Below are 10125 nucleotides of genomic sequence, written 5' to 3'. Positions count from 1 at the left end.
CCTGCCCTTTGGGCAGGGGGCTGGACTCGATGATCTCCCGAGGTCCCTTCCAGCCCTAATGTCTATGAAATCTATGAAATCTATGAAAAAATCTGAGTCCAGATGAGGAACAAAATATGGGTGAACACTGGCTTTGTGTAACAGATGTACTCATCAATAACTTTCTTTTTTCCAAGCATATTCAGCAGCCAGATCAATGTCAACTTATCAGAGGAATGTTCATTCTAACAGCTGAATGCAGCAGGTTAACATCAATCTTTTTTTGGGAAACAGCAGTAAATACTGTCTTAAAGCCCAGCTGGAAGCAGTTTTATTAATCACTTTTTACATAAATGAAAGGTTTATACACTCTATTCCATCTGCTCAACCATGATGATCAGCCAAACGCTACTTGGTTTATGTGGTTTAATATGTGCCAAGCATTTGATGCTGATTCTACATACAAAGCCTACAGCACCTGCAACTCCCAGCTGATTTTCTATCTAGAGACTAGCTAGGCCCAGAATTTTGTTAGCTTCCAAGAAGCAAGATTTGTTTGGTAATATCTTTTATTGGATCAAACATATAGTTGAGAGAAAGCTTTCTGCAACTTTGCATGCCCTTGCCTGTTGTCATTGTTCTTGCTTGGGTAGAAACATTATATAAAATGTTCTTAGTTTCCCATACAGGAAGTAGAGCATAAAACTATTTTTACCCTTTTTTATGATCCAAAGATTGTACTGGCACTATATTAACTATTTTTTAAAAATGCAGTGATATTTCTAGTGACAGAGATCTCTCCTAGCTACATAGTTGATCCAGTAACAGTTATTATCGAATAAGTCTTGCTTCTCTCATATTCCCTGAACCACTACAGCTACAACAGCATCAACTTCCAATATCAGCCAAGACTACATGAATTCAATCATAGGCTCAATGAAGGGCAGGGTAAATAAAACTTCAGTAAGACATCCATATTTAACATAGAGTTGAAGCCACAGGCAGGATCCAAAGAATTTGTGTAAATCTTCTATATCAAAATCAAGACAATGAAGGTGGTTTAGGAAGTTCAGGAATCTGGTCTAACATATTTTACTTCTACCCATATATCTAGGATTCTTAGGCCTACAAAACATAGGTCACTTACACCCTGGGCTAACCTAGTCATGCTTAGGGCACAAAGCAAGAGAAAGAACCCACTTAATTCCTGGGAACAATGAAGATGTCAATGACAAGAGTTAGTTCCACATATCCCAATAGCACTGTTGACTCTTCTGAGTTCCATATTCTCCTTAGGACTGTGGCTATACAGGAAGCAGGCATAAAGTACTTCAAAGCAAGAGGAAAAGGTCTAGCTTGCCTGCCACTTACTAATTAAGTGATACTTGCCAGCGTCTAGCTTGCCTACAACCTACTAATTAAGTGTCACTTATTAAAAGCACGCTATCTGTCATGAGTGTTGATGCTCTCCAGTCCCTAGTTCTATACAGCAGTGTGGGGCTATAAAGGAAAGGGAATCTCCTCTGGCTCCTTTTTCCAAAGGAGGAGAGGTGGCTGACACAGCTTTTTCCTCTACTCCTTGATACAGGAGATGAATCTGGGAGATACTGTAGACAATGGCATCCCCCATGTCAATTAGTCAGGTAAGGCCCATCCTCACCACTTTACCCTTTATCCCTGTGAAGGTCAACATGACCCTTTGGTGACATGAACATAATCAACCTATCAATTTAAAATGAAGAGAAACAAATAACGAATACTAATAATGTGCCTTCACTGGATAAAATTCATCTAATCAGACTGACAGCAACCCCGCATCCTGGCAGGGCCCAGAGGGCAAGCAAGAAGTTTCTCTCCTCCTGAATGCAGGATTTTTAGGGCTGATTATAATAGCAGTCCCTATACTCTGGGGAAAACTTGCTCCTGCTTCATTTCAGCAGCAAGTCACCAAGAAGCAGGAAGTGGAAGTCATCAGTGCCCTTTGCACAGGCCGACATAGGAAAGAAGCAATCAACAGAAACCATCTCCTCCATTTTTGTAGGTTCCTCCCCACACGGGACAACTACCTGCTGCTCCTGTTAGAGAAGACATGGCAGTGGCACAAAGCCACAAGCCAGTCCTTGGCTGCAATAATATGTGGCTAGATTCTGGCAGCCTTGTTCATTTTGAATACTACCCAAGATACTACCCAATGCAAGTTAAGGTGTTAGAATCTGGCCCATAGAAAAAACATCAGTTTTATGGAAAACTATTACAAGACATAGTATATGCAGTCAAAAAACATTACAGGTGTGTCTAAGTCTAGATGGCCCATCAGGCTAGCATGACTAAGGCATGTCAGTATTTGTAGTTAATAATAAGTAAGGAGGTATGTGGCTAGCATTACAGGTATCTGCTTTCAACTTTCCAACACAAGTGGCTAGGGTAGTGATTTAGGTCTACAGTGAGGTTTCAACTCACACCTTTAGATGTATGAGATGCATTTACTACCCAGCCACCCCACCCTTACCCTGTATTAATAAAATATCAGTAGGAAGAAACTATATGATTTAGTCAAGCTGTAATGCAGAAGAAGATCCAGTCATCTTCACAGATTTTAAAATCTGAGATCTGTTTTCATACACAAAAAAACCTCTTCAAAGTTTCATTAGTGCTGCAGTGAATAAATGTGTAACACTTACATGTTGTTTCCTGCCCTGTAAGGGGGTCGCTAGCTTCTTCTCCAAACATGGCATAAACTGTGACTGTATATTCTGTGTTAGGCAATAATCCATCCAGCTCAATATCTGTCAAGGCCTCTCCCAGTTTAATCTAAAGGCAACATGAATAAATAGGTATGTTATTTTCAAATTAGATCACAATGTGGGAAGAAAAACACCATTAAACCATATAGAAAATGGCATATTAAATAGGGTTAAAGTCTATTTTTATTAAGATGATTAAAGCCCTAAAACTGAATAAAAGTAAAAGACAAGAATATGCTCATTGGGGCCCAATCCAGCAGAGGATTATACTTATAATAAGTATAATAAATGTATACATATTATAAGTAAAACCAATGGGACTATTCATATGCTTCAAGTTAGGCACAAGTTCAAGTGCTTTGTTGAACACAGATTCTCTTTGCACCCCTGCAGTCAAGTCTGAAATTTGCCCTCTGATGCCACAAAAAGGTTGAGCAGCTGTACTTGAACACATAAATTGGCCAAGATTGCTGTTACCCTGCACAGGAATAAAATGTCCAAAATTGGCAAAATGCAAATGTTCCAAATGCCAGACAGGAAAATGGAGGAACTATAAGCACATGAATAGCCACACAAGCAACAACACAGCAGAACACATAGCCTCTAATCCCACTTTAATCTACAGCTACATCTAAGAGACTAAGGGTGTCAACACCATCTATATGGCACACACAAGACTGGTGCTGAGAAAGTCCTGCTCACCTGCTCCCACCTGTAATACTTCAGACCTGGAACTGAGGATGTGAAGATGTCCAGGAATGCCCCTTGTGAGTCCCCTTTCTCTGGCATGCCTGACAAAGGGGTTGGAGCAGAAGGGCAGCCCTGGAGCCTCTTGACCACCTCTGGATCACTGGAGCATATTAGGTGGGAGTGGATGGGTAGGACTTTTCCATAGCCACAAACCTAAGAGGACTATGGAGGCAATATAGACATGTCTTAACAAACTGCACCATCTTGAAAATGGTGAAGTCAGGATACTGAAAGAGGATTAAGAAATGTATTAACTGGAAGTCTTTGTACAAGGTAGAGCTTAGTTTTGCTCTTTGCTAGTTAAAGCATCATTTTCCCCTTCGGTTCCTTGGTGGGTATCACATCAACTAGGACCAAGTGAAGCTTGATTTTGCTGATATCAGCTAGTTTGCAGTCCAGACCCATCCCATTTTCAACAGAGGACTACAAGCTCATAGTTATTAATTTTGCAAAGAATGCAAGTCTATGTGAGCTATCATTAGCTTCCTACACCCTTTCACAACCTTGCATGCCCTTGCACGTTGTCAGTGCCCTTGCTTGGATAGAGACCTTATATAAAGCACTCTTACTTTCAGACAGAAGTTGGAGCATAAAACCATTTCAATTTGTTTTGATCTTAGCTATTTTCACAAACCTAACAATATTTCTAGTGACAGATAGTATTATGCTTATAACATGATCTACTCCAGACTTCTAATTTATTGACGTCTTCCATTCTTGTTCTACTGAAAGTTATTTCAATTTAAAATTCATCACTTTATCCTTTCCAAAACTAAACAAAAAAGCCCTACCTTTGAAGAGAGGGGAAACCATTTTGATTTAAATTAAAACAAATAAAAATTAGAGAGATTTCAAACAAAACAAAATGTCAGATCTGGTAATTAAGGTTGCAAGTTCCAGCAGTTTAGATCCACTTGCACTCTTACAGGCACAGAGATGTGTAATATTTATATGAAGACATCTTATTCTATTTAACTGTCACATCTGCCTATGCCCTGAGAGAGAATGTTGTTCTCATGAGTCATAGAAATGTAGGGCTGGAAGGGACCTCAGAGGTCATCTAATCCAATGCTCTGCTCAAGGCAGGATCATCCCCATATAAACTATCTAAACCATCTCTATCTAAACTGGATGAGTGTTTGTCTGACCTACTCTTAAGAACTTTGGGAACAAACCTCATACCTAACTACTAGGAAAAGGCCCAAAACTTCAAAAACACCCTTTAACTTCCCCCAAGTAAAGCAGGAGGATGAGGCACTGTCAGTGTCCTGCCAATTGGGACACACTTTAACCTGGCTAAAATTTATGGTACTTGTTATATTCAAACGAGAGCAAATTTGTAAACATTCAAGATGAAAAATACCTACTTAGTATTTCCTCTTTAGAAAGTCAGTAATACATGTTACTTGTAACACAGACCAGGTCTTCGATAGTAAGATTTGAAGTGAAAGAAAATATGACATTCTGTTCATTAAATGCTTTATTTTTGAAAAACTAGAACCCATTGGATCCAATGAAAGCTGAATACATCACCTCCTTTTCATCTGCTGCCAGTCCTTCCGTGAGAGGAGCATATAGGATCATGTAACCCGTAGCACCTGCAACTCCATTCCATTTTGCCTTTATGCTGCTGTGAGACACATCATACAGCTGTAGATCAGATGCCATTGGCAAAGCAACTGCAACAGAGAGATGTACAGATTTTTCTGCTGCCTATAATTTGCTTGCTATCATTCCATAAATATTTTGTTTCACTGCAGAAAACACAGGAATCAAGATGCATAAACACACAGAAATACCACTTGGATACTGCAACTATACAGAGTTCATTAGAAGATCCCAGAACGAAGGAGATGGGAGAATGTCTCTCTGCAAGAAAAACTGCCAGCCCAACTACCAAGACAGGATCAATCCTGACAAAGTCATTGCAAGTGTTTTCCCACAGTCTGTTTTTTAATATTTCAAGTATCCCAGTACTACAGATACCATTTTTATTAAACTCTCCATGCACAGATTTCACCTCCTCTTTGCCCGGATCAGGAGTGAAGACTGGTAGGGAAGAACAGGCAGAACCACAATTGGGTAACATAGGCAGTGTCAAATATCCAGGCATAGGTTATACCTTCACCCTGCCGATCCACAGTGTGAAAGGAGTGACCATGATGTGTGGCATAGCCAAGAGGACCCCCATACGGCTGGGCTGTACCTAAATCCTTGGATTGCCTTAATTCAGCCCTGATGCATATGTCTAAGTACTCTTTATATTTATAAAGACCACAGTGACTAGTAGGTGGTATCTATACCAGCCTACAGTGCAAGACTAAGGTTGAGTTATGCCCTTATGGAGTCCTCTCCCACCAAAGCCATCTGTGGCTCATCAAGGATCAAGATGAACTATCCCCTTTATAGAGGTGAGCAGAGGAAAGTGCCACTATCCTTTATGGAGGTGAGTGGAGGAAAGGCCCTACACAGAACCAGAGGCTGTACAAAATGTCACCACCTTTATCACATCCCATTTTAGAAGTCAGTAATTTAAAGCCCTTCTGCAAAGACACTGGGTTCTCAACAGCAATGAAACTTGCATCTATCCCAGTATCTTGAGATGAAACTGGCCCTGCAAACTCAGAGAATTGGAAAGTGCTATTTTCAGTCTAATCCAAGGTTGTTCACCCTTTTTACACTTTCTTGAAATCTTTACCTCTTTGGACTTTTGTGACTGTCCTTTCCTGTGTCTCCTGCTGCACTTCTTACCAGGGTGTCCTTTGGAAGACGTTCCTCACCCCTACTCCAACTTTAGGAACATAAGACTTGTGGGGGCTTCCTATATCATTCAGGCCAGGTGCCTGAGATCACAAACAATAAACATTAGTCTAAAATGGTCCACAAGGACTCCTGGCTCTGGACCCTCTGACACACCACATCCATGAAACCCTCATAAAGGACTTAGGATCTTTAGAAAACAAAAACCCTATGCTTACCACTAATGCACAAGACAAAGGCAACACCTAGGGACTTCCAGGGCAGGGAGTCCCCCAGAGCTTTGTCCTCGCCCCCTCTTCTTTTCCCTCTGCTTGTTGACTCTGGGTAAACATATCTACAAACCCAAATTCACCCACCATTTCTATGCTGATGACTTGCAAACTGATTCAATTCGGAGAGATTGAGAAAGATTCAAAGATTTGGCCATAGACACATCTTTAAATGTTTTTTCTACATACCTTGAAGTACCAGACACTGGTTGTGAACGCTGCAATGCTGGAGCAGATGGAACATCCCAAAGGAGTGTGGGGGCCCTCCTGTGTGCTTGGCAGTGACCCCCGAAGTGGACTGGTCCACTTCTGGTTTTGCTGGGGAGCACACTTTGCGGCCCCCATGCCCCCCAGCTTAGCAATCAGCCACAGGGGGGGACCTGGGTGCCCCCCCCAACCCAGGAGGCACCAGTCACTGAGCCGGGGAGGGTAGGGGGGTCCCCCCAGCGCATTCCCAGGCAGACCCAGAAGTGGACCAGAAGCTTCTGGTCTACTTCCAGGTCGACTGCCAAGCACTCTGGGGACCCCCCACGCTCCTGTGGAACACTCCATCTGCCCCAGCTTTACAGCATTCACAAGCCAACTGCTACCTTGAGGTATATAGAGAAAATGTTTAAAGCTGCATCTATGTCCGAATTGTTGAATCTTTCCAAATCTCTCAAAATCAATTCAGAGGGTTCTGATTTGATTCAGAGAGATTAAAGGATCCTCTGATTCAATCCAGGTTCGGGGATTCAGCCACTGAATTGAGCTGAATCTCTGCCGAATCAAATCGGTGACCAAAGCTTTGCACAGTCCTACTGCTTACATTGCTCACTAGTTTACTTCACAAACAAGCAGCTTCAGGCGGTGCTATCTGGACACTGTAAAAATCTGTAAATCTACTTCATCACACTCTTTCAGAAAACTCTCCTATCCTGCAACGCCACAAAAACCATGCAACTCCTGGTGAACTAAGCCCATCCTGCTGACAGGGAATATCTCACTGATTCCTTGTACTGACTCACTATTGGTATCCATCTGTTGTTACCAGTTCCAAGTTTATCACAAGTTCTCTAAGACAAGAACCATATTATGTCCTGTGTTTGCACAACAGGTAGCTCAGTGGGGATCCAGAGAAATATGGCAATAACAAATAATAGATAGTAAGAGACAAGGTAAAGAAAAAGGTGGAGAGGATACTTTTCTAGTATAATTTTTAGACAACAAACTAAACATCAAAAATGAGATCTAGACATACACATTAGTCAAATTTAAATTACTGCTGGAAAAGATACTTGACAACCCTAGTAACAAAAACTGAAAATATTAAATAACAATAACTGAAAGCATTAAATTACGAGGAAACTGAAAATAACTACTTAAAAAGAGATAAGTGCACATTTGCTAGAAATTTATATTTATTTTCATTTTAAAAGTGACCAGTAAAGGTAGAATCCTCTCACTTCTTGGACTTCATGAACTCATGGTACTACATACGATTATCTAAAAAGCGTACTACTGTAAGATTAGTGCTAGTTTTCACATTTGTAGGTAATTTTAATCAGTGTCTCATTAGAAGGTAAAAATGTAAACTATAATTTTCTACAGACTTCTACCGGCATGGTAAAAAACCTTTTCAAATTGTACATGTTCAATGACTAATATATATATGTTTCAAACCATAACTTCTGACATCCTATCAAAGCCTTGTTTCTATAATGCTTGCAGCCACAGGACTTTTGTCTGTGATCTGATCAGCTCTCATCTCAGAGAATCAGCCTGGCTGGGCCTAGTCAGAACTTGAATAGGTGACTTCAAAGGAATGCCAGGTGCAAGAGGAAATGATGCTACTGGCTCAGTATGCAACACTCTTCCCTCTGACTCAATAATTAACAATTCTTAATGTGATGTTTTAGGCCAAGGTTTTCAACATTAGTAGCAAGATCCCACCTCACAGTTTTTAAGGTCAGGAGTTTAAATATGCTGACAGACTCCCAAACTATTTAACTGCATTTTGACTACTTAAACATCGCCCTGCAGGTTTAGCTTAAAAAGGTATTCTTCATTTTCCCATCCTAGTCTGCCCTATCACTGGGACAAAATGGAAAAAGTAAATGAAAAACAATGTTACATAAATGAGAGGGGCACCCGGTATGATGTGTGCATGCATGTTATATGGCCCCACTATACTTTCAAAATCTTAAAAGCATTTACCCTCACAATACCCTTGTAAAATAAGGCAGTGCTTACTTAACAGATAGGAAACTGTGGCACAGAGAGGTTAAGCCATTTCCTTGAGGTCATGCAGGAAGTCTGGCAGAGAAGGAAATTCAACCCAAGTATTGTAGGTCCCTGGCTAGTCCCCCATCCACCTGATCACATGTCCTCTCTTAATGAACTGACGCCAAAGGGAAGCACAAAAGCTATATGTGCCCATTCAACAGGTTTTGGAACCAGATCCAAATGTTAAGAATGTTCTGATTTAGAGCTGGCCTTTTCTAGAAGGGTACCTGGCTGCAACGTTCAGTCAGAACTAAATACAAACTTCTACAAAGTATAAAAGCATTCGGACTAAGGACTTGAGTAGAAAAATAAAAGAATATAATGCATTTCTATTATAAGCAAATGAACAAAAAGGATTTGATTATGCATCCCTTGCTCACACTGAGCTGTACTTACTCATCCCTCATGCACAAGTACTACAGACTCAGGCCCTTAATAAACTCAGCTAAGATACTTACGTGTAGTTTCCGTGCCACGGAGTCCTTCACTAGCAGCATTTGAATATATAGCAAACACAGCTATCTGATACTCTGTTAAAGACATCAGGTTTTTCAGAACTGCTGTTGATATATTTCCATCTACGACCACCTGTTATGGGGAAAATCCAATGAAATAAATAAGAAAATAATAAATCATTGGTCTTTACTACTGTTTAATCAATGTACCCATCTTACCTATTTGTCAGAATTTTTAAAACACTTCTTACAATAATATCTAAGCATCAATATAGCCATGTTCAATGCAAGACTGCTCACATTTCTCATCTTTGTGTATATATAACACTGAGCAAACAGAGTGGCAGTTATGTGCATGAAGGGGATCCAGAGCACTGCTTCAGGTCAAACAAACTATCAAAGGAAATGCAATTCATGTAAAATAAATTAAGAACAGACTCTTATTGGGCACTTTCTCATATGGGAAAATCTCATTATAACAAGCCCTGTCTGTAACCCATCCCCAATTTCATAATCCCAATCGATCACAGGAACCGATTTTTACATGATGATGATGCAGCAAATTGGCTAATCCTATTGTAGTGTACATCATTTTCTAATTTACCTTTTTCTCAATCCCATGAGGATTATCTGAGGTTTTACAGTATATTTGTTACCTACAGTAGATAACAGTTGTACAGTAGATTTTTTACCTATGTGGGGCCCCTGCAAGACATGCTAGGAAATCTGGTCATCACACCAGACGACAAAGCTAACCTATTTAACAACTTCTTTGCCTCCATTTTCCTGAGCAGGGACCAGATCAGCCCCCCCACCAACCCCCCCACCCTCAGGTCCCAGGGGAGGCGCACCTAGGCCAAGGGTCAGTGAGGATCTAGTCAGGGAACTTCTGGAGGGACTGGA

At 40.7% G+C, this 10125-nt stretch overlaps 1 protein-coding gene across 2 annotated transcripts in view; it reads right to left on the bottom strand.

Annotated features, from left to right (window-relative positions):
- Window positions 1-10125, bottom strand: part of COL14A1 (collagen type XIV alpha 1 chain) — a 184646-nt gene that overhangs the window by 124678 nt on the left and 49843 nt on the right. For both annotated transcript variants that reach the window (XM_019552346.1, XM_019552340.1), the window contains exons 11-13: window positions 9226-9355; window positions 5007-5152; window positions 2661-2790 (exon numbers count right to left, since the gene is read on the bottom strand). In XM_019552346.1, coding sequence (XP_019407891.1) covers window positions 2661-2790; window positions 5007-5152; window positions 9226-9355 — 406 coding nt within the window. The remainder of the gene's footprint in view (window positions 1-2660; window positions 2791-5006; window positions 5153-9225; window positions 9356-10125) is intronic.

Source organism: Crocodylus porosus, unplaced genomic scaffold, assembly GCF_001723895.1.
Source record: "Crocodylus porosus isolate Cpor-Errol unplaced genomic scaffold, CroPor_comp1, whole genome shotgun sequence".
Taxonomy (NCBI): domain Eukaryota; kingdom Metazoa; phylum Chordata; order Crocodylia; family Crocodylidae; genus Crocodylus; species Crocodylus porosus.
The sequence above is the reverse complement of the archived record's forward strand: the minus strand, read 5'-3'. Positions and strand labels throughout refer to the sequence as shown.